Here is a 24,935-nt window from a genome sequence, read left to right on the forward strand (position 1 = left end):
TCAAATGTACCACGCGTCTCTCTGAAGTGCAGAAAGTTGCAGTGAGCCATGTCTGTTTCATAATATGCTTAAAGTCAAGATTTATACAGCTAGGTGGAGAGGTTTCATAATGTAGTAAAGGAAGAAGATTTCAAAGGGCACCCAATATATATATATATATTTTTCTGATTTAAAGTAGTGCATCTTGTTGCTTTTGGAGCATCATTCACCAACTGATGTTGATCCAGAGAGTCTCCTAAGGAGAGCTGCATAGTCAGGAAAAGCAATTGCTTGAGGTCTGACACAGTACGGACAACCTGACTGCTCACCTCCCCAGGCCTGATGTGTCTGCTGTATGCCACCTGGCACTTGCATCACTTTTCCCGACAGCAGAATTCTCCACTGAAGTCTGCAGCTGGATGTTACAGTTCCTTTACACCATTCCTTCACCTGCTTTCCTTAGAGAACTGTTTGCAACAAGCACAGGATGTTGCTTCCTACTTTGAAACAAGCAACAGTAAAATACAATACAACTTCCCTAAAAACAGAGCATTCTCCTCAGCCATATCCCACCAGTGTGGTTCACCTAACCAAAAGGATAAGTACTTTACATAGGTAGATAGGAAACGATAAATATTAATAGGAAACACATATTAATTGAAGGATAAATGAGTGAGGATTATGATTAATTGAAGGATAAATGAGTGGGGAGCAAAGCTCCACTATGTGATCACAAGCATCCCATGCCATCTCCGGAGGCCCCAGGGACAGGCAGCTTTCCAAGAGGACCTACAGGAGACCAGAGCCCCTGGAAGCTGCAGATGGAACTTGGGAAGAGGGTCTCCGGGAAGTAACTGCCAACTGTAGTCTTTGTCCCTGTAGCTGCAGCCCAACCCAGCGCACTCAATGCCCCCCAGACAAGTCAGTGGAGCCCTGGGGGTGACTCAGCGCTGAAATGGCCACTGGGAAGCCAAGAAACTCTGATTTATTCTCAATAAACACAAACATCCGTGAACCACTATGGGTCATTGGTGTCAAGCTCTGCCCAAAAGTCTCAAGTATGGGTCACAGTCACTGTGGTGAAACCCATCACATTGGAAAAACGTCCCCACCCAACTATGGACATGAAAAAGGAACAGTGTGAAAAGACCCACCAGGTCAGTCCTCAGATGAGTAAAAATTTATCTGCTACAGAGGCGGAGAGCAAAAGGCATTGAATTGTGACTCAAAGAACTAAAGGAGGTCTAATTCATTTAATCCATGAGCTGATACAAACACTGTCAGAGTGAAGGACACTGGTTTATGACATAACGTGAGGAAGAAAGAAGGTGGTGTCCCTCAAGGGTCAGTCTTGACATGGATGCTCTTCAACATCTTCATCAGTGACACAGATGATGGCATCGAGTGCACCCTCAGCAAGTTTGAAAATGACACCAAGCTGAGCAGTGCAGTTGATCCATGGGAGGGAAGGGAAGCTATCCAGAGGGACCTGGACAGGCTGGAGAAGTGCGACCATGTGAACCTAAAGAGGTTCAAGAAGGCTAAGTGCAAGGTGCTGCACTTTGGCTGGAGCAATGCAAGGTGTTTATACAGACTGGGCAAAGAAACACTTGAGAGCAGCCCTGCGGAGAAGGACTTGGGGGTCCTGGTGGATGAGAAGGTGGACACGAGCCAGCAGTGTGCGCTTGCAGCCCAGAAGTCCAACTGTGTTCTGAGCTGCATTAAAAAAGGGGTGGCCAGCAGGGAGAGGGAGGTGATTGTCCCCCTCTACTCAGCTCTTGTGAGGCCCCATCTGCAGTGCTGCGCCCAGGCCTGGGGCCCCCAGTACAGGAAGGACGTGGAGCTCTTGGGGCGGGTCCTGAGGAGGGCCACTAAGGTGCTAAGAAGGCTGGAGAGCCTCTCCTATGATGAAAGGTTGAGGGAACTGGGCTTGTTTAGCTTGGAGAAGAGAAGGCTGCAGGGAGACCTTATTGTGGCCTTCCAATACTTGAAGGGAGCGGATAAACAGGAGGGAGAATGACTGTGTACGAGGGTGAATGCTGATAGGACAAGGGGCAATGGTTTTAAACAGAGTCTGGGGAGGCTTAATTTAGATATTAAAAGGAAGTTTTTCACTCAGAGGGTGGTGAGGCACTGGGACAGCTTGCCCAAGGAGGTTGAGGATGCCCCATCTTGGAGGCATTCAAGGCCACTCTGGATGTGACTCTGAGCTGCCTGGTCTGCTGGTTGGCAACCCTGCCTGTGGCAGGGGGGTTGAAACCAGATGATCATTGTGATCCTTTTCAATACAGGCCATTCAATGACTCTGTGATAACATAGGCATGTTACGGAAAAGGCTGTGAGCCATTTGTTGAGACAGATGAGAAGACAATCCCTGCTGAAATTTGTCCATGATATCATTTTCCGAACTGCATCCTTGAGCTCCTGGTTCCTCATGCTGTAGATGAGGGGGTTCAGTGTGGGAGGCACCACCGAGTACAAAAATGACAGAACCAGGTCCAGGGATGGGGAGGAGATGGAGGGTGGCTTCAGGTAGGCCAGAAAGTCAGTGCTGACAAAGAGAGAGACCACGGCCAGGTGAGGGAGGCACGTGGAGAAGGCTTTGTGCCGTCCCTGCTCAGAGGGCATCCTCAGCACGGCCCTGAAGATCTGCACATAGGACATAACAATGAAAACAAAACACACAAATACGGCAAGAACACTAAACATAATAAAACCCATTTCCCTGAGGTAGTCTAATTCTGAGCAGGAGAGCTTGAGAATCTGGGGAATTCCACAGAAGATCTGATCCACAGCATTACCTTGGCAGAGTGGCACTGAAAATGTATTGGCAGTGTGCAGCAGGGAATAGAGAACCCCAGCGCCCCAGGCAGCTGCTGCCATGGTGGCACAAGCTCTGCTGTCCATCAAGGTCCCGTAGTGCAGGGTCTGTGGGTGTTGGGTGTTCAGGATAGGGATTAGGGGTTAGAACTCACCATTTTGGGGCAGCAAGTAAGCAAAGGTTTAGTGAGAGGGCTTGGTGTTCTGCTAAAGTTTTCAGAACACTGGGTACAGGTAAGCATTACAGATTAGTGTTTTGTTTTGGGCTGCAGGGAAGGCTAGAGTTAAATACAATATTTTAATGCTAGCAATTAAAGCTTGGTTTTAGCGTGAGTGGGACAGTGGGAATCTGTGCAGTCCATTCCTTGGGAATGTTCTTGGCAGCAACTTTTAAAGAAGCCCTGAGCCTTCAGGCACTGCCATGAGGAGATCTCCATTAACGATGGACTTGCTGTGGTGGAAACTGTGTGACAGAAGTGCCCACTGCGTGTCCTTGCTTGTGTTTGCAGCCACACAGCAGCACTGTCACCAAGCCACAGGAGCTGCACGGCTAAGGGGCTATGGGGCTGAGTTTCAGCTCAACACACCGCCAACACATCACTGAATTCTGTCTCTTAGAGCAACCCTGAGCCTTTTCTTGAAAAGTTTCTGTCTCACCTCTGTTGGCTGTTCCATTCCTGAGATGGAAGTGGCACCTGACTCAGGAAGGAGAAGGACACAGAGCTCTGCAGGAGGACCTGCACCACCTGCCCAGCAGCTCTGTGCTACCCCACAGTTGCACTTCCTACCTACAAATTCATGCTCCAGAATGTCTCCTGAGAGTCCTGGGGAACCTTTCCCTGGCTCTCATGTGTGCTTCAGCTACCCTAGGGCATCGTGGAGGCAGTGCCCACCTCTGTGTGGCAAATGGAAAGAAGACTGAAGGGAGACTTCAGGGAAAAGTTTAAGCCTCTGAGATGGAAACCCATATCCAAGACATTTTCTTATACAAGGTCTCACAGGAACTGAGGAAGAGGGGATCTGACAACCAGCGTGCAAACCAGGTGCTGCTGCTGGCCTGTCAGAGGCACTGACAGATGTGAGCCTGAAAGCACAGACCCCAGCCAGGCGCCAAGGGATGGCCCGTCAGCTATTGCAGGCTGCAGTCACTGCACAGTTTGATTAACAGCTGTATGCTTCGTGCTGGATTATGGGGTGCTGAGAACAGCTGACCCTGGCAGCTCCATAAATGTCCCACAGTAAGGAAGACAGACAAAGTCATTGCATTCCCGTTGTTTGGATAAGCTTCACGGAGATCCTGGTTCCTTATGTACACTGTGACTGGGCAACACTGCATAGGTACAGAGTAGTACTTGATGTGGATAATGACATTTAAGTGAAAAACATTACAATAAATAAAACACGGAATAAAACATTCAATAAATTACACTTAGTAAACTAATACATAAACCATGTAAGACAGTTTGATTCCATTAAAATCTGTATTACAACTCTTAGATAGAAAAAGGTGGGCAGTGCACTGCTTTCGAAACACATTTGGTCATCAGTTTCCGAAGAGCATCTTTGAGCTCCTGGTTCCTCATGCTGTAGATGAGGGGGTTCAGTGTTGGAGGCAGCACCGAGTACAGAAATGACACCACCAGGTCCAGGGATGGGGAGGAGATGGAGGGTGGCTTCAGGTAGGCAACCATGGCAGTGCTGAGAAACAGGGAGACCACGGCCAGGTGAGGGAGGCACGTGGAGAAGGCTTTGTGCCGTCCCTGCTCAGAGGGCATCCTCAGCACGGCCCTGAAGATCTGCACATAGGACACAACAATGAATACAAAGCACCCAAAAAACACAAGGATACCAACCACAATAAGCACAACTTCCCTGAGGTAGGCATCTGAGCAGGAGAGCTTGAGGATGTGGGGAATTTCACAGAAGAATTGGTCCACAGCATTGCCTTGGCAGAGAGGCAGTGAAAATGTGCTGGCAGTGTGCAACAAAGCATTGAGAACCCCAGTGCCCCAGGCAGCTGCTGCCATGGTGGCACAAGCTCTGCTGTCCATCAAGGTCCCATAGTGCAGGGGCTTGCAGATGGCAACGTAGCGGTCATAGGACATGATGGTGAGAATGCAATACTCTGCCGATATCAGAAAGACAAACAGGAAGGTCTGGGCAACACATCCAGCATAGGAGATGTGCCTGGTGTCGCAGAGGGCATTGGCCATGGCTTTGGGGAGAGTGGTGGAGATGCAGCCCAGGTCGAGGAGGGCGAGGTTGAGGAGGAAGAAGTACATGGGGGTGTGCAGGCGGTGGTGGCAGGCTACGGCTGTGCTGATGAGGCCGTTGCCCAGGAGGGCAGCCAGGTAGATGCCCAGCAAGAGCCAGAAGTGCAGGAGCTGCAGCTGCCGCGTGTCTGCCAACGCCAGCAGGAGGAACTCGCTGATGGAGCTGCTGTTGGACATCTGCTGCCTTTTGCCACAAGAACCTGTCCAAGGAGTACAAAAGTTAAAGACAGAGATTTCAGTGTGGAAAATGTTCATTCAACCTCAATGATGTGAGCTACATTTCTTGACGTCGAGTTTGCCTTGAGGGCTTCTGCACTTTTTCTCTCCAGGGAACAGTCTTGTCCCCATAGGGACAGGAAAATGTGGTCATGTAGGGAAAGGTGTTCATTTCAAAATGTGTCACATGAAGTCAGTTCCAATAGGGAGGTGCTTGTCAGCATCTGTGGTCTCAATGCCAGAAATATGTGGGTTACAAATGGAAGTTGCAGTGATAGTTTTTTCTGCACTCAGTGTGTCCATGGAGTGTTTGCGGAATTGAGAAATTCGGAGCACTTCCGCTGTACTCAATATGCATGCCTATGAGACCTGAGAGGCAAAGGGATTCACCTCTGCTTAGTGTGGAGAAAGGGGAGTTGGTTGGGCTTGTTACTAATTGCTCTGAGATTGTCAGTTTTGAAGAGGAATAATGATTACACTCCCAAAACATTGTGAAAAGAAGGCAGACCGAGCTGAGAGCAGAGGAATCCACTGCCCATCACTGAATATTCATCATTTCTCAACGTACTTCAGCAGTGCCTCATCACCACGCGTATTGCAAAGGAAACCTAACATTCATTTCACCCGCCCCACAGCATTTCCTTGCATATTGCATCTCTCTGCAACTTCCCTCAAATTAGTTGTCCAGGCTATGGGAAAGATTTGCATTCTGAAGGTTGGCTCACGGCTCTGAAGGGCACCTCAGGGAGATGTGTCCTAATGATGGCATCTCATTAAGGGAAAGCCAGCTCCTTCCCAGCCTCACAGACTGCATTGCCCACAGCCCCAGGCAGTGGCTCTCAGCCCCTGTGCACTGCAGAGGGTGATGGACACGTGCCTGGGGAGATGCTGCTCTGCTCTGCTGGAGCTCTGCCTGCACAGGAGGTGGTTCACGCATCGGACCCCATGGTCATGTGGGCAGAAACGTTTCTAGGTGGGAGCTTGCTCAGAGGAAGGTCCCTGCACTGAAGGGGGTAATTCCCTGATCATATCTCTGTGGTCTGCAGATTTTCACCCTGGGGGCTGTTTTCCTGTCATTTCCCAGACTGAGCATGCAGACACCAGCCCAAACGCTCTGCGTTCCTATTTACTGTCCAGAACCCACCCTGTTTGCAAGGCACTGTCTAAGTGCATGTTTATTTTTTCAAGTGAAAAAGGGAACTTAAGAGAACTCCCATGGCTATATTGAAAGAATATATACATTGAAGGAAAGCAGAGAGGTAAAATGCACTTAAGGGTTCTCTCTTGATGTGCCCTCAGAGCTGTGCTCTGATGCTGCAGCAGGGAAGCCCTCAGCTGGAACAGCTCTTATTCCATGATAAAGAAACACAGAGTGTATGCAGCCTGATCTCTACTGGGAAGTGCCAGATTTGGTGATCCCTGTTGGAAAAGTGTTTGCATTACCTATGGTGAGAGACTTACCGTGTCAATGCTCCTGCAGTGAGGTCGCAGCCCGCTCACACCCCTTATATCCTGTAATCCCTCTCTCCTTTCTCTTCTATCTTCATGTCACCTGCAGAATGTGTCCCTAGTACTGATGCACAGTACACAGGAGCTGCTCTTAGTCAGAGCTGTGTCTCTGCAGCACTGCCCACTTGTAGGAGCTCCCTGTGTCCCAGGGGCTCAGCCCAGCTCAGCAGCAGAGGATTTCATTTTTATTCACTGATCCCCCCGGAGATGATCCTGGGTCTCTGTGGCCAACAGCTCCTGAAAAACAACAGCATCATGATTGTACTCTGAAATCTGCTACATTAACCACCAAATGTCCACTGGACAGTGACCAATTGCATACATGTGGTTAGTCCTGCCAGAGAGTGTTTGCTAAAACAAAAAGGGCACACAGACCTGGACAGGGAGGGGTGGACTTTCCCTGGGCAGGGCAGCGATCCAGCTGAAGCAGTGCAGGCATCTCATCCCTAGATGAGACCAGAGAAAGATTAGGAATACTTGTGGCAATCCTGAATGAGAACAAACTTCCTGCATTTATGGCATCTCAAAATGTCTTTTTCACCCGTCTCCATGGAGCATGGAGAATTTTGCAGCTGACTAAATGGCTGGGCTCCCAAAAGAAGAGCCAGATCTTTGTTCTCCTTCTGCTGCACATTCTGTATCACAAGGCACTGCAAAGCTAATACACATCTTTATTCCTCAACTGATGAAAACCCATGTGAATGGCATCAGAAGCAGCCTAGTGTTGTGCTGATTTCCTTAGTTGTCCAGCAAACTCACATGCAGCTGCAAATGCAACTCAGGGCCTTCAGGAAAGCCATGCCCTAGCAGAGTCCGTGCTGCTTGGACAGCTCTGAGCCTTACAATGGGTCTAACGCATGTGTGCCACCTTCTGAACAAAAATAACATAGATGCACTAAATCCAATGTTCCATCCTGGGTAGGTTTGTTGTCTTATGTGTTTTTACACTAATGAGAACAGCAACACATGCTGAGCTAGAAATGCTGGTAGAGTTGCTCTTGTTTGGACCACAGGGACGTGGTTAAATGGCTTCCACAACTGGACTGTAGCACCAGGGGATACAGAGTCTTTACGATGGATGGATGAGGAGACAAGGAAGGGCGACTGCTCTCTGTGAGAGTGCACTGAGCTCTTCCTGGGGATGGCAGAGCAGAGAGGACAGAGCAAATTGAAATGGCAAACAGAGGAGACCAACAGTGTCTGTTCCTGGCTTCCTGATCAGGAAGAGCAAGTGGAAGGTGCCCTCTGCAGACAGATGGGAGCCTCATGTTGTCAGGCCCTTATCCCCGGTGGGGGCCTTTTTCACTGCAGTATCTGCAGCAGGGACAACACAGCAGGGCATGCACCATCCAGAAAATCTCTGGAGAGCACAGCCGGCAGCTTCTTGACCAAGACATAGAGGATCGGAAGAGGAGAGGTGCTTTGCTAGATCTCATACTCACCAGCAGCAAGGACCCATGGGGAATGTGATGGTCAAAGAGAACCTGATCTGCAGTGGCCATGGGATGGTGGAGCTGAGGAGTCTGAGGGGAGGGAAAAGGACAAACTCACATCTTTGGACTTCAGGAGAGCACACTTTGGCTTCTTCTTCAAGTCTGTGGTGTACAGTACAGAAAGAAAGCATGTAGGAAGTGTAAACAAGAAGTGGTCAGCTGGGAGCAGTGCAGAGTGTCTGCACTATTGTACCTGCTGAGATGTGTTTAAGAAGGCCAAAGTTCAAACACAGCTGAATCTGCCCAGGCATATCAAACACAATAAAGATTTGTAGAAATACATGGGCAGCTCAAGGAACACTGTGGCCAGTGTGTACCAACAGTAGAATGGGGCAGGGTACCTGGCATGAAGGGCATGAAGGGCATGAAGGGCATGATGAGTCCTGTGCTGCATGGGACCATCTAAAACAACAACTGAGAAAGAAGAAAAAAGCTCATTACCACAGTGTAACTCCATTTATACAAAGACTGAGAGATGTCACGGACAGCTCTGGGCAGGGAAATTCTGGGGAGAAACAGGCACCGTGCAAGACACAAATGGATCTTCTTTTCTAAGCTGTAAGCCTTAAAGATGTTCATTAATGTCAGTAAAATTGAAAAAAAAAGAATTGAAGACTAAGATAGAAATCAGTGAAAATAAGTTAACAAGATTCTCACTTGTATCCTCAGGAGTCCTCTCTCTTTTGACGTTGGAAACACAAGTCTTTGAGAAGATCTTTGGTCTTCTATGTTTTTATTTTTTCTTAAATACAGTGTTTTCCAGAACTGTGTTTGCAGGACATAGATGCCTTCACGTACAGGGAGACAGACAGTGGTGCCAGTGCCAATGCCCTGTGACCAATGCCCAGCGTCCACTGCTGCTCTACCCTGCTGCGTATTTGATGTCCCTCATCCTCCAGGTGTCTCCAGCTCTTATAAATCAATGACCATGGTTCAGGGCATGTTTTCAGCAGGCCATCTGGACATTGCTCTCCAGATTTCCCATCCCTTGATCTTTGTTCACTCTGATACCTCCAAACTATCTGGCTGATCTGTCACCTTTAGGAAGATTTCTGGAACTTGCTCCATCTGTCCAAACTCCGATGGACTCTTTGATCTGCTCCTTAACTGTGATTATATCTATCCCTTCCTCTCTCTGCTGAACTCATTTTTTGTACAACTATTCTCTGTGAAAGACAAACCTCATTAGATGTGGCTTGGACAAGGCATGCCATTGTTCATTCAATTGCATCATGTTTACAACTGTTTGTTGGAAAAAAAAAAAAAAAAAAAGAGAGAAATCTTTCATTATCCATGTGCAGCTTATTCTTTGAAAAAGCCAGTTGGATTTGGTGCAAAGGAGTTTTAACACTGAGTTGGGGACTGCAGAGGAGAAGTGTGATGGGAGGAAAAGTGATGGAAGTCCCACGGAGCCAATGTGAATAGAAATGGAGAGGGGTAGCAGAGGAGGACATTTGTCCATACAGTGACAGAACAAATCTCATTAGGGAACATCCTGGGTCAATATCAATTGCCAAGTGCTGCTGCAACTTCTTGATTAAACTCAACTATAAATAAATAAATAAATAGACTTCATTAATGCCTGTTGTTCTCTTCCTCTTTTAGATGTCTCCAGGTACCTGTCCAGTTTGCTGCACAAGTTCTGAACAGCTGAAGAAGATGACAGGAAGGCACAAGGCACAGGAGGGCTCTTCAGGTTGTAATGGGCCCCACGGGGCATTTGCTGCTGAGTCCATCAACCTCCAGTGCACAGAGAAGATTACACAAAGTGCTCAAGAGTACAAAGTCAGAAGGAACAGTGAAGTTTCCTGGAGTATTAATGGGCCCCACTGAGGGCCATGGACAAGCAAGCTTCCCCAGGGACTTGTTAGAGCAGATAATTGGAAGCCATGATTGCAGGCAGACCAAGGCACTGGGATGGTGGCTGTGATGCTGAGCAAAGCCTCCTTTGTCTTCTGAAGCAGAAAGGCCAAGGCCTGATCCCCAGAGCCTTGGCAGGGAGATCGTGTCCCTCGTGCTGGCTCAGGGCCCTTCCTGGGGCAGTGGGATGGAGGTTTGTCTGATGTCAAATGAAAGACCAGGGCACAGCAGCTGCCAGACTCTGCATGGGGTGCAAGGATGCCGTGAGGCCCAAGTCCCATGTGGGCAGTGTGTCTCATGCCAGGATGTGGGATGTGAGAGGGGCTCAGTCTGAACAAGCAGTCAATCACAACAGAACTTTGAACTCCCAGGCCCAAGGTGGAGGCACCATTTCCTCACTGGTAGCATTTGGTTCTGGGGATGCCGTGTTTGATGCTCACCCACATGCAGAGCTCCTGTCTGACTGCAACACCACTGTGCTCATATCAGCTGTGACGACACAGTGGAGCTGAAATCACTGAGCTTGTCTCCCCTTTCCAGCACAGTGACTCTGACATCACTGCAATACTGACCACTGCCACAACCCAGTAATTATGACATCACCCCTCTCCACACTACCGAGACAACACCGTGACTGTGCTGCCACTGAACTCCTACCCACTGTGACAGCACAGTGATCCAACATCACCGTGCTTGTACCCACTGTCACAGAATCCTAGGACAACCCACAATGGGAAGGACCCATAGTGATCATCAGGTCCAACGTTTGGCTCCACACACCCGTCCTAAAAGCAGAGCATATGACTGAGTGTGTTGTCTTGTTACGGAGTTATCTGGATCAATGTGTGTCCGTGACAGAGGGCTGAAGGCTTGGCAGTCCCACTGGCCAAAAAATAAAATAAAATAAAATAAAATAAAATAAAATAAAATAAAATAAAATAAAATAAAATAAAATAAAATATAAAAAAAATTATAATAATAAAAATAATAAAAAACAGCATCAATGATTGAAGAAGGAAACTTATTTTTACTAAACATGATACTGGAATGTAAGATAACACAATGTTATAAAATAAAATTGGAATTTAGGGTAATAACTGAAATATAATGAGAGAGCAAGTGTCTGAAACCAAAAGCCTTACTTTGAACTGAAGGCGCACGGCTGGGGCGCGCAGCCACACACTGCCAGGCAGCGAGCAAGTGAGAGATCCCAGGTCTTCCTCCCACGGCCTATCTTCCCCTCTGAACTCAGAGTCCCCTGGGATATGCGGTTCTTCTTCTCTTCTGAGAACCAGGTATCCAGAAAGTTGTCCGTCCACAGAACTGGAGTATTAACTCTTTAATTCCCGGTGCTTTACATGATGTTATGATGTGGAATACTGATAACAAGAATCATAAAACCATGACACCAGATGGGGCATTGGCAGCTTTGCTCGGCACACACAATCTGTTAGGACAAACAATGCTTCCGAAATCAGCTTGGCTACTGGTGATTAATTCATCTGACTTCAAAGTACGTTTTGCAGAGATGACCCTGTTGTCTATCAGGAGCTGCCAGCCCTGCAGCCCCAAGGGCATCTCCAGGGAGAGCAGTGAGGAAGAGAAAATGACATCCTCTGCTGGGCTGGGCTGGGCTGGGCTCCTGGGACTCAGGGAGCTCCTACAAGTGGGCAGCGCTGCAGAGAGACAGCTGTGCCCAGGAGCAGCTCTTCTGCACAGCACAGCCTGCAGGTGACAGGAGGAGAGGAGAGAAAGGGCAGAGAGCTTATAGGATGTGTATGGTTTGAGCAGGTGTTGAGTTCACTGCAGGAGCACTGCTCACAGCCTTTGACAAGGTAAGTCTCACTGCAGGCTTTGACTCTGCCGCCTGCCAGGCTCAGCACTCAGCACTCAGCACTCAGCACTCAGCACTCAGCACTCAGCCTGCCCGGGGAGCTGCCCAGGGCGCTGCGGGGAGATGTGTGGGGGGAAGGAGTCCCACGGCAGGGCAGGGCAGAGGTCTTCTGCTGCTACAGCTGCTGCCTGGGGCAGGGGGATAACAGCTACACTCACCACTGGGTGTTTTTTTTTCCATGGGTGCTTTGCAGGAGGAGAGACAAGGCAGGGATTTTCCAACACCTGTTCTTAGGGAAGGAGAATGAGTTGGAGGCAGAATTCTGAAAGGAGATGTGAAATATGAACACATCTCTGAGAATCCTGAATTGTACCATTCACAATTTGCCCTTATATGAACATTCTCCTAAAGTGCTTTCAGCTGAAATTGCTATCGTTTTCTGCTGACATGAATAATGCTCTTATCCTGAAAACAGACAGCTTTCTCTAACAGAAATTTAAGGGCAGAAAAGAGGTAGGGATGGGCACTGTGAGTGCAGACAGCATAAAGATATGAGGGATGGAAACTGATTGTAAGAGGAAATTATCTAGGAAGCTGAGATATGATTAGGAAATGAGAGGAAAGTAAGAGCTCTTTCAGCTTCTACTTCTTAAGGTACACTAAAGCTCATGCAAGGAAATTGAAGTTATGGAGTTAAATGAACATTTTTCAAAGAGAAAGAAACATTTCTATAGTATAGCAGGAGGAGAGTGTCTGCAAGTTATCTTGACTTCTGTCATTATTTTCTGCACTCTGCACAGGACTCCATGCCCAGGAACTGCAGATGCCCAACAGCAGCTCCATCAGCGAGTTCCTCCTGCTGGCGTTGGCAGACACGCGGCAGCTGCAGCTCCTGCACTTCTGGCTCTTGCTGGGCATCTACCTGGCTGCCCTCCTGGGCAACGGCCTCATCAGCACAGCCGTAGCCTGCCACCACCGCCTGCACACCCCCATGTACTTCTTCCTCCTCAACCTCGCCCTCCTCGACCTGGGCTGCATCTCCACCACTCTCCCCAAAGCCATGGCCAATGCCCTCTGGGACACCAGGCACATCTCCTATGCAGGATGTGTTGCCCAGACCTTCCTGTTTGTCTTTCTGATATCGGCAGAGTATTTCATTCTCACCATCATGTCCTATGACCGCTACGTTGCCATCTGCAAGCCCCTGCACTACGGGACCCTGATGGACAGCAGAGCTTGTGCCACCATGGCAGCAGCTGCCTGGGACACTGGGGTTCTCAATGCTCTGCTGCACACTGCCAGCACATTTTCACTGCCTCTCTGCCAAGGCAATGCTGTGGACCAATTCTTCTGTGAAATTCCCCAGATACTCAAGCTCTCCTGCTCAGATGCCTACCTCAGGGAAGTTGTGCTTATTGTGGTTGGTATCCTTGTGTATTTTGGGTGCTTTGTATTCATTGTTGTGTCCTATGTGCAGATCTTCAGGGCTGTGCTGAGGATGCCCTCTGAGCAGGGACGGCACAAAGCCTTCTCCACGTGCCTCCCTCACCTGGCCGTGGTCTCCCTGTTTCTCAGCACTGCCATGGTTGCCTATTTGAAGCCACCCTCCATTTCCTTCCCATCCCTGGACCTGGTGGTGTCATTTCTGTACTCGGTGCTGCCTCCAGCAGTGAACCCCCTCATCTACAGCATGAGGAACCAGGAGCTCAAAGATGCTCTTCGGAAACTGATGACCAAATGTGTTTCGAAAGCAGTGAACTGCCCACCTTTTTCTATCTAAGTGTTGTAATACAGATTTTAACGGAATCAAACTGTCTTACATGGTTTATGTATTAGTTTTCTAAGTGTAATTTATTGAATGTTTTATTCTGTGTTTTAATTATTGTAATGTTTTTCACTTAAATGTCATTATCCACATCAAGTACTACTCTGTTTGTACCTGTGCAGTGTTGCCCAGTCACAGGGTACATAAGGAACCAGGATCTCTGTGAAGCTTATCAAAACAAAAGGCATGCAATGACTTTGTCTGTCTTCCTTCTTCTGGAACATTTACGGAGCTGCCAGGGTCAGCTGTTCTCAGCACCCCATAATCCAGCACGAAGCATACAGCTGTTAATCAAACTGTGCAGTGACTGCAGCCTGCAATAGCTGACGGGCCATCCCTTGGCGCCTGGCTGGGGTCTGTGCTTTCAGGCTGACATCTGTCAGTGCCTCTGACAGGCCAGCAGCAGCACCTGGTTTGCACGCTGGTTGTCAGATCCCCTCTTCCTCAGTCCCTGTGAGACCTTGTGTAAGAAAATGTCTTGGATATGGGTTTTCATCTCAGAGGCTTAGACTTTTCCCTGAAGTCTCCCTTCAGTCTTCTTTCCATTTGCCACACAGAGGTGGGCACTGCCTCCACAATGCCCTAGGGTAGCTGAAGCACACATGAGAGCCCAGGAAAGGTTGCCCAGGACTCTCAGGAGACATTCTGGAGCATGAATTTGTAGGTAGGAAGTGCAACTGTGGGGTAGCACAGAGCTGCTGGGCAGGTGGTGCAGGTCCTCCTGCAGAGCTCTGTGTCCTTCTCCTTCCTGAGTCAGGTGCCACTTCCATCTCAGGAATGGAACAGCCAACAGAGGTGAGACAGAAACTTTTCAAGAAAAGGCTCAGGGTTGCATGAGAGACAGAATTCAGTGGTGTGGTGGTGGTGTGTTGAGCTGAAACTCAGCCCCATAGCCCCCTTAGCCTTGCAGCTCCTGTGGCTTGGTGACAGTGCTGCTGTGTGGCTGCAAACACAAGCAAGGACACGCAGTGGGCACTTCTGTCACACAGTTTCCACCTCAGCAAGTATATTGCTAATGGAGATCTCCTCATGGCACTGCCTGAAGGCTCAGGGCTTCTTTAAAAGTTGCTGCCAAGAACATTCCCAAGGAATGGACTGCACAGATTCCCACACTTACTCTCCCACTCATGCTAAAACCCAGCTTTAATTGCTAGCATTAAAATATTGAATTTAACAATTGTTAAATACCCTCACTGCAGCCCAAAACAGAACGCTAATCCGTATTGCTTACCTGTACCCTAACACTGTCCTGAAAACCTTAGCAAAACACCAAGCCCTTTCACTAAACCTTCGCTTACTTGCTGCCCCAAAAGGTGACGTCTAACCCTGAATCCCTATCCTGAACACCCAACACCCACAGACCCTGCTCCTGCGCTCTGCCCTCTTGAACATCAACCCCTCCCCTAACCCTAAAGTTTGGGTACTTGGCCCTTCAGGGCAGAGCAGGAATGGTGGAGCCTTAGAGCAAATCCATGTAATGCAGTGATGAATGTGAGGCGATGTCTGTACAGGAGGTGACGTGTGACTGATCAGCTTGAGGCCATAAGGAGGAGGTGGGTAGGAATGCTGCCATGAGCTCAGCTCTACCTCAGGCCCTCATGGGCCTGCAGGTGGCACGAGGCTGTGAAGGTGGCTGTGAGGTCACTTCTGTGTGTGCAGTTGACAGGCCAGCCCCAGGAGCGTGTCCCAGAAAGGAATGGTGTGCTGCCTTCTGCCTGAAGCAGCTGGTCGTCAGCCCTTGACTTCTGGCTGGGATCTGTGCACACAGGATCACATCTGCAGTGTCCCTGAGAGGCCGACAGAAAGTGCCAGGTTGCTGTGTTGCCTGTGGGATCCTCTCTGCCTGAGCACCTGGCAGGGCCCATGGAGGAAGTAGGAGGTTTGTGTAAGGGATTGTGATGGCTCTTCTGTGTGAGGACACAACTCGATAGCAGGAGGGACGTTTCTTGGTCGTGTCTGTCCATGAAGCTGGCACGTGCCTTGGAAGATGATGGTGAGGTTCCTTCTTCTCAACGGCTGACAGGCCACAAGAAAGCTGATGGGTGGCGTTTCCATGAGGAAGTGATTTCCAACATGATGGAGTTGACCTTGGTAGTGGAAATGAGCAAAGGGGGGAACAAACTCCCTCACAGTGCAGCTTGAACACTAGAGACTGGGCATGAGGAGGAAGAAATGTCACTGGAAGAGTTATGATGTGGGGCCATGCTGGGGGATCACTCCATGGCTTTGTGTTTCAAGGGACGTTCAGAGGGGCTTGAGAGACATCAGTGACATGACTGCAGTGCCAGGGTCAGAGTGGGGCCGAGAGGAGAGGTGGGTGTCTGCAGACCACAGGGAAATAGGGGCTGGGCTGAAGCAGCATAGGAAATCCTGCAGAGGAGAAGGCAGTGGGTGCTGGTGAGGATGGAGGGCCCAAAAGCAATGAAATCTTTGTCCCCTTGGCCATGGTTTGTGAGGAGATTTATTATGGTTATGGTAATGGGGCCTCAATGCCTCCTGGCATCCCTGTGCAGAGGCTGGGAGGTGTCACACTGCTGTCCTTCACATGGAGTACAATCTGCCCCACCACACCAACCCCAGGATGAGCCCTGAGCTCATTCCCTCACATACGATGGATCTCCTCTCCGGGGTCTGGATGTCAGGCCTTGTCTTTCTTCATCAAACAAACCAGAAGATTTCTCAGCACAAGGCTTTACCTAACTATAATCATTGCCTCCAATTCCCTGCTCTAACAAGTCCAAGGGAGGCTGTGTTGGTAATGTCCCTCAGTGGGCCCCATTAGTACGCCAAGATCCCTCCTCTTTTTCTTCCAACTTTACTTTCTCAAGTGCTTACAGCATCCTCCTCTCAGTTCCTGAAGTTGATAGACCTGGCATCAAATGTACCACGCGTCTCTCTGAAGTGCAGAAAGTTAATAAACACAAACATCCATGAACCATTTTGGGTCACTGGTGTCAAACTCAGCCTGAAAGACTCAAGTATAGGTCACAGTCACTGCGGTGAAACCCATCACAGTGGGAAAACATCCCCACCAAACTATGGACATTAAAAAGGAACAGTGTGGAAAGATCCATCAGGTCAGTCCTCAGATGAAGGGTATGTAAAATTTATCTACTACAGAGGCGGAGAGCGAAAGGTATTGCATTGTGACTCAAATAACTAAAAGAGGTCTAATTCATTTAATCCATGAGCTGATACAAACACTGTCAGAGTGAAGGACACTGGTTTATGACATAACGTGAGGAAGAAAGGAGGTCGCTGGTCTGTGAAACGTCATTCCTGTGCCATGACCAATGCAGATAACGCTGGAGTAGAAGCTCCGGGCCACAAGCACACTGAGCACAAGTTCTCACTTGCCAAATGAACATGGAGGCCACCACTGCAAAAATGCTGCTTCACACCATCTTTTCTCAGTGGACTCTGCTCCACACCATCAAGTCCACTGATAGGTACCCCCAGGACCCGCCAGGCTGGCAGCTGGGAGGAGTCAACGCGGGGACAGGAAGCGCATCCCTACAGCACTCATCCCAGCAGGGACAGGACAGAGCAGAGGAGCAAGGGAGAGGCAGGCTGAGGACAGGTGGCTGGAGTGGTGATGTGAGCTCACTGTCACTGCAGCACCTGAATGGCCCCTGCAAGATGTGCCGGCCGGCAGCACTGGGAGGTCATGGAGTGCATCAGCAGTGACAGCACTGGAGGGGGGAGGGCAGGGCGGGTGGCAGAGCTCCATCCAGGTGCTGGCTGCGGGTCCTCTCTGGTGCAGCCACCTGCAGCAGGAGGGCAAGCAGAGCATGTTCCTTCTCATCCATCCATCCCTGAACACACAAAAATGCTCCATAGCCCTTCTCCAAGCCCAGCCCTACTTCCACAGATCGTTGCTCAGGGCAGTGTGTCTTTGCTGGCCTGGCAGCAGCTCCTGGTTCCCTCATGCTTCCATTCTCGAGCTCCGTGCAGGGCCCTGAGCTGGTGGAGCTGCTCTGCAGAGTGAGGGAGCTGTGGTGCCCTGGGGCACCGGGCTGACCCTGTGCTGCTCAAGGTGGGAGGCAGCTGAATGGGATCTCTACTGCTGAGTCTCTCTCCATCCGCCCTGATAGTTCAGCAGCATCACTGCAGAGCCTTCATTTGTCTGTGGGCTCCTCAGTCTCCCCTGTTCCTTTGAATCAGTGGTATGTTATTGCATGAGGAATTATTCTTTGCCTTACACTTACACAGTCTCTTACACTGTCCCTGGAGATCCGCTGGCATCTCCAGGCTGCTCCAGATTCCTGTCCAGGACAGCATCTGCCAGCAGCCCCACCACAGTAGGGACAGTCCCACACAGTCATGTTCAAGACCAGTTACCGTTTGCTGGGCCATGTACAACCAAGAAGGGAGCTCTCGTTTGTCCTTTGGTCCTCACCGATCACCCTGGGACTCTGAACCATGCAGAACCCCAGGAAAGCAAGAGGGGCAACTCCTTGGCTGTATTCTTGGCACAAATTTGGAAGGGGTGTTCAGTCCTCTGGCCCTGCCCTGAGCAGCCCCTTCTGTTAGGAAGGTCCCAGCAGGGAAGCCAGCTGTGGCGCAGTGCTGCACACTGCCTGCCTGCTTGCAGCCACCAGGATGCCACTACTGAGACAACAGCGCTGTCACCAATTGCACCAGAACTGAGAGCTGACACAAATGCAAGGACACAAGAAAACAGTTGGGAGACAAGGGCACAGTTGGGATGCAAGGACACAAGAGAGCAGCACTGAAAAGAGCATGTCTTGCTGCTGCCCATGGCTGTGGCACCAGGGAAGCAGCAGCACAATTCAAAGGCAGCAGAAAGTCCCCTCCAGGCTGTGACAGACATCCCTCAGGGACAGTGCTGCTCCTTGTGGCATTTGTGTCTTAGATTATGAGCTTCTGCTGATGATCCAGACTAGATGGGAGGCAAAACAAAAGATCCTGTGTTGATTTTGTTATCTATTCATAGAACCTGGTTCCTTAAGTACAATAGGTTCAACACGTGGAAGTAAAAATAAGTAAACATAAAAACTGATGATGAATATTATTTAATTGGAATTAAATTTCTTTTAAGTATGACAAAGAAATATGAAGAAAAAATGGAAACATCACATAAAATCAATCACACTTTCCCTAACTTCTTTGCAGTCTTGAGGGTATGATGAACAACATTTTGATGGAGACACAATGTGTAATGGAGAACTTTCCTGAGGGCACCCTTGAGCTCCTGGTTCCTCATGTTGTAAATTAGGGGGTTGAGCACTGGAGGCACCACCGAGTACAGAAATGACACCACTAGGTCCAGGGATGGAGAAGAGACAGAGGGGGGCTTCAGGTAGGCAACCATGCCAGTGCTGACAAAGAGGGAGACCACGGCCAGGTGAGGGAGGCATGTGGAGAAGGCTTTGTGCCGTCCCTGCTCAGAGGGCATCCTCAGCACGGCCCTAAAGATCTGCACATAAGACAGCACTATGAATACAAAGCACCCAGAGATTAAACAAAGACTAAAATAGATATTCACAGTTTCCCTGAGGTAGTTTGATTTTGAGCAGGAGAGCTTGAGGATCTGGGGGATTTCACAGAAGAACTGATCTACAGCATTGCCATGGCAGAGGGGCAGTGAAAATGCAGTGGCAGTGTGCAGCAGGGAATAGAGAACCCCAGTGCCCCAGGCAGCTGCTGCCATGGTGGCACAAGCTCTGCTGTCCATCAAGGTCCCGTAGTGCAGGGGCTTGCAGATGGCAACGTAGCGGTCATAGGACATGATGGTGAGAATGAAATACTCTGCCGATATCAGAAAGACAAACAGGAAGGTCTGGGCAACACATCCTGCATAGGAGATGTGCCTGGTGCCCCAGAGAGCATTGGCCATGGCTTTGGGGAGAGTGGTGGAGATGCAGCCCAGGTCGAGGAGGGCGAGGTTGAGGAGGAAGAAGTACATGGGGGTGTGCAGGCGGTGGTGGCAGGCTACGGCTGTGCTGATGAGGCCGTTGCCCAGGAGGGCAGCCAGGTAGATGCCCAGCAAGAGCCAGAAGTGCAGGAGCTGCAGCTGCCGCGTGTCTGCCAACGCCAGCAGGAGGAACTCGCTGATGGAGCTGCTGTTGGGCATCTGCAGTTCCTGGGCATGGAGTCCTGTGCAGAGTGCAGAAAATAATGACAGAAGTCAAGATAACTTGCAGACACTCTCCTCCTGCTATACTATAGAAATGTTTCTTTCTCTTTGAAAAATGTTTATTTAACTCCATAACTTCAATTTACTTGCATGAGCTTTAGTGTACCTTAAGAAGTAGAAGCTGAAAGATCTCTTACTTTCCTCTCATTTCCTAATCATATCTCAGCTTCCTAGATAATTTCCTCTTACAATCAATTTCCATCCCTCATATCTTTATGCTGTCTGCACTCACAGTGCCCATCCCTACCTCTTTTCTGCCCTTAAATTTCTGTTAGAGAAAGCTGTCTGTTTTCAGGATAAGAGCATTATTCATGTCAGCAGAAAACGATAGCAATTTCAGCTGAAAGCACTTTAGGAGAATGTTCATATAAGGGCAAATTGTGAATGGTACAATTCAGGATTCTCAGAGATGTGTTCATATTTCACATCTCCTTTCAGAATTCTGCCTCCAACTCATTCTCCTTCCCTAAGAACAGGTGTTGGAAAATCCCTGCCTTGTGTCTCCTCCTGCAAAGCACCCTTGGAAAAAAAAACACCCAGTGGTGAGTGTAGCTGTTATCCCCCTGCCCCAGGCAGCAGCTGTAGCAGCAGCAGACCTCTGCCCTGCCCTGCCGTGGGACTCCTTCCCCCCACACATCTCCCCGCAGCGCCCTGGGCAGCTCCCCGGGCAGGCTGAGTGCTGAGTGCTGAGTGCTGAGTGCTGAGTGCTGAGTGCTGAGCCTGGCAGGCGGCAGAGTCAAAGCCTGCAGTGAGACTTACCTTGTCAAAGGCTGTGAGCAGTGCTCCTGCAGTGAACTCAACACCTGCTCAAACCATACATATCCTATAAGCTCTCTGCCCTTTCTCTCCTCTCCTCCTGTCACCTGCAGGCTGTGCTGTGCAGAAGAGCTGCTCCTGGGCACAGCTGTCTCTCTGCAGCGCTGCCCACTTGTAGGAGCTCCCTGAGTCCCAGGAGCCCAGCCCAGCCCAGCCCAGCAGAGGATGTCATTTTCTCTTCCTCACTGCTCTCCCTGGAGATGACTTGGGGGCTGCAGGGCTGGCAGCTCCCGATAGACAACAGGGTCATCTCTGCAAAACGTACTTTGAAGTCAGATGAATTAATCACCAGTAGCCAAGCTGATTTCGGAAGCATTGTTTGTCCTAACAGATTGTGTGTGCCGAGCAAAGCTGCCAATGCCCCATCTGGTGTCATGGTTTTATGATTCTTGTTATCAGTATTCCACATCATAACATCATGTAAAGCACCGGGAATTAAAGAGTTAATACTCCAGTTCTGTGGACGGACAACTTTCTGGATACCTGGTTCTCAGAAGAGAAGAAGAACCGCATATCCCAGGGGACTCTGAGTTCAGAGGGGAAGATAAGCCGTGGGAGGAAGACCTGGGATCTCTCACTTGCTCGCTGCCTGGCAGTGTGTGGCTGCGCGCCCCAGCCGTGCGCCTTCAGTTCAAAGTAAGGCTTTTGGTTTCAGACACTTGCTCTCTCATTATATTTGAGTTATTACCCTAAATTCCAATTTTATTTTATAACATTGTGTTATCTTACATTCCAGTATCATGTTTAGTAAAAATAATTTTCCTTGTTCAATCATTGATGCTGTTTTTTATTATTTTTATTATTATTTTATTTCTTTATTTATTATTACATTTTTTTTATATTTTATTTTATTTTATTTTATTTTATTTTATTTTATTTTATTTTATTTTATTTTATTTTATTTTATTTTATTTTATTTTATTTTATTTTATTTTTTGGCCAGTGGGACTGCCAAGCCTTCAGCCCTCTGTCACGGACACACATTGATCCAGATAACTCCGTAACAAGACAACACACTCAGTCATATGCTCTGCTTTTAGGACGGGTGTGTGGAGCCAAACGTTGGACCTGATGATCACTATGGGTCCTTCCCATTGTGGGTTGTCCTAGGATTCCATGACAAGCTGGATACAAGCACGGTGGGTTGGAATGACTGTGGTGTCACTGTGGAGTTCAGTAACACAGTCACGATGTTCTCTCAAAAGTGTGGAGAGCAGTGCTGTCAGAATTACTGAGTTATGGCAGTGATCATTATTACAGTGATGTCAGAGTCACTGTGCTGTAAAGGGGAGACAAGCTCAGTGATTTCAGCTCCACTGTGTCGTCACAGCTGATATGAGCACAGTGGTGTTGCAGTCAGACAGGAGCTCTGCATGTGGGTGAGCATCAAACACGGCATCCCCAGAACCAAATGCTACCAGTGAGGAAATGGTGCCTCCACCTTGGGCCTGGGAGTTCAAAGTTCTGTTGTGATTGACTGCTTGTTCAGACTGAGCCCCTCTCACATCCCACATCCTGGCATGAGACACACTGCCCACATGGGACTTGGGCCTCACGGCATCCTTGCACCCCATGCAGAGTCTGGCAGCTGCTGGGCCCGGTCTTTCATTTGACATCAGACAAACCTCCATCCCACTGCCCCAGGAAGGTCCCTGAGCCAGCAGGAGGGACACGATCTCCCTGCCAAGGCTCTGGGCATCAGGCCTTGGCCTTTCTGCTTCAGAAGACAAAGGAGGCTTTGCTCAGCATCACAGCCACCATCCCAGTGCCTTGGTCTGCCTGCAATCATGGCTTCCAATTATCTGCTCTAACGAGTCCCTGGGGAAGCTTGCTTGTGAATGGCCCTCAGTGGGGCCCATTAATACTCCAGGAAACTTCACTGTTCCTTCTGACTTTGTCTTCTTGAGCACTTTGTGCAATCTTCTTTCTGCACTGGAGGTGATGGACTCAGCAGCAAATGCCCCCTGGGGCCCATTACAACCTGAAGAGCCCTCCTGTGCCTTGTGCCTTCCTGTCATCTTCTTCAGGTGTTCAGAACTTGTACAGCAAACTGGACAGGTATCTGGAGACATCTAAAAGAGGAAGAGAACAACAGGCATTAATGAAGTCTTTTTATTTAGTTAGTTATTGTTCAGTTTAAACAAGAATTTAAAGCAACACTTTGGAACTGATATTGACCCAGGATGTCCCCTAATGAGCTCTGCTCTGTCACTGTGTGGACAGATCCCCATCAGGCTTCCGTTTTCCTTGCTGGACAAGCCCAGCTCCATCAGTCTCTCCTCACATGTGAAGTGCTCCATCCCCAGTCACCTTGAGTGAACCTTCCCAAACTCACTTTCTCTTGCTCTCATCAGCCTTGTGTTGGGGATCTGAACTGTAGAGGCAATGCTCTGGATAATGCCTTCCCTCCATCTTCCACCCATTATCTTCTTCATATTAAAAAACTGGAAACTTGATTTCTTACCAGATTTCCAAATTCTGAAACAAGGAAGAATAGTTATTGATTACAGGAGATACTAACATTAAACATTTGGAAGGAATTCTTAACATTTCTAAGATCATGATTGTGAGGCATGGAACAGCTGTGGAACAGGTAGCCCAGAGAAGTGGTGGATGCCCCATCCCTGGCAAAGTTCAAGATGTCAAGGGCCCCAAGCATCCTCATGTACTGGATGACAGCGCTGCCCACAGCAAGGGAGCTGAAACTGGATGGTCTTTTAGGTCCTTCCGATCCAAGCCACTCAAGGATTCTGTGGTTCCTGTCAGTCTCGTCCAACTCAGAATCCTGTTTGCTTAGGTATTCCCTGATCACCTCTTTTTTCACCAAGGACACATCTGCCATGCACCAACAATTCCCACCTGTCTCTGCCTCCTAGGATTCCAAGAAGACCAGACAAACTAATAAACCGTGAGGTCAGGAAGGAAATGAGTATCAGAGACTTTTCCATGTCCTGTCTCACCATGTTCCCTACACCATTCTACTGTGGGCCCACATTCTCGCTAGCCTTTCTTTTGTAGACTACATATTTCTACAAGCCCTTCTTGTCTGTGATATGCCTGGGCACATTCAATTGCAGTTGAACTCTGACTTTCCTATACTCATCTCAGGAACACTGGACAAAGTCTCTGCATTGCTGCCACTTCTTGTTTCCATTTCCTGTACGCTTCCTTTCTGTGTTTGGGTTAGAGCAACACAATCAATTCACAATAATGCAGGATTTCTGACAACTTGCCTTCCTCTTCCTCGGAATGGAAATATTCTGCTTGGTAGATAGTTGCCACATTTTTTGACCCTATTCCCTCAGTGCCTTTCCCTGCTGTTCTGTACACCACAGACACTTGAAGAAGCCAAGGTGTGCTCTCCTGAAGCCCAAAGGTGTGAGCTTCTCATTTGCCCTCCCTTCAGATTCCTCAGCTCCACCATCCCATGGCCACTGCAGACCAGCTTCTCTTTCACATTCACATTCCCCATCAACCCTTCCTTGGCAGTATGAGATGCAGCAGAGCACCTCTGCTCTTTGGTTCCTCTATGGCTTGGTCAAGAAGCTGCCAGCTGTGCTCTCCAGGGTTCTTCTGGATGGTGCATGCCCTGCTCTGCTGTCCCTGCAGCAGATACTGCAGTGGAAAAAGCCCCCAAATGGGACAAGGGCCTGACAACACGAGGCTCCCATCTGCATGTAAAGGGCACCTTCCACTTGCTCTTCCTGATCAGGAAGCCAGGAACAGACACCGTTGGTCTCCTCTGTTTGCCATTGCCATTGCCCTTCACTCTGACCTGGCTGCTCTGCCTCCCCCAAGATGAGCTCAGTGCACTCTCTGAAAGGGCAGTTGCCCTTCCTTGTCTCTTTTGGAAGCCATTTCACCACATCCCTGAGATCCAAACAAGACCTCAGGTCTGCAACTCTTCAAAGCTTTCTAGCCCAGCATGTGCTGGTGTTCTCATTAGTGAAAAAGCACAGAAGAAAACAACCTATTCAGGATGGGTCATTGGATTCAGTGCATCCATGGTCTTTATGAAGATGGCACAAAGGCATTGGATCCACTGTGGGGCGTCAAGTTGACTAAGCAGCACAGACACTCCTGGATCTGTCTTTCCTGAAGGCCCTGTGCTGCATTTGCAGCTGCATGTGAATGTGCTGGACAGCCTGGA

At 49.0% G+C, this 24,935-nt stretch overlaps 3 protein-coding genes across 3 annotated transcripts; 1 reads left to right on the top strand and 2 right to left on the bottom strand.

Annotated features, from left to right (window-relative positions):
* Positions 1-4,292: 4,292 nt before the first annotated feature.
* Positions 4,293-5,249, bottom strand: LOC149914589 (olfactory receptor 14C36-like). Its single transcript, XM_090126441.1, has one exon. It carries the CDS (start codon positions 5,247-5,249, stop codon positions 4,293-4,295), a length of 957 nt encoding a protein of 318 aa, XP_089982567.1.
* A 7,558-nt stretch (positions 5,250-12,807) lies between these two features.
* LOC149914590 (olfactory receptor 14C36-like) lies at positions 12,808-13,764 on the top strand. The gene has a single exon (XM_090126442.1). The coding sequence runs from the start codon at positions 12,808-12,810 to the stop codon at positions 13,762-13,764; it is 957 nt and encodes a 318-aa protein (XP_089982568.1).
* Positions 13,765-18,919: 5,155 nt separating this feature from the next.
* On the bottom strand, positions 18,920-19,906 carry LOC149914591 (olfactory receptor 14J1-like). The gene has a single exon (XM_090126443.1). It carries the CDS (start codon positions 19,904-19,906, stop codon positions 18,920-18,922), a length of 987 nt encoding a protein of 328 aa, XP_089982569.1.
* Positions 19,907-24,935: the final 5,029 nt, after the last annotated feature.

The sequence above is a fragment of the Phasianus colchicus genome, chromosome 29 (assembly GCF_987193195.1).
Source record: "Phasianus colchicus chromosome 29, bPhaCol1.hap1.1, whole genome shotgun sequence".
Taxonomy (NCBI): domain Eukaryota; kingdom Metazoa; phylum Chordata; class Aves; order Galliformes; family Phasianidae; genus Phasianus; species Phasianus colchicus.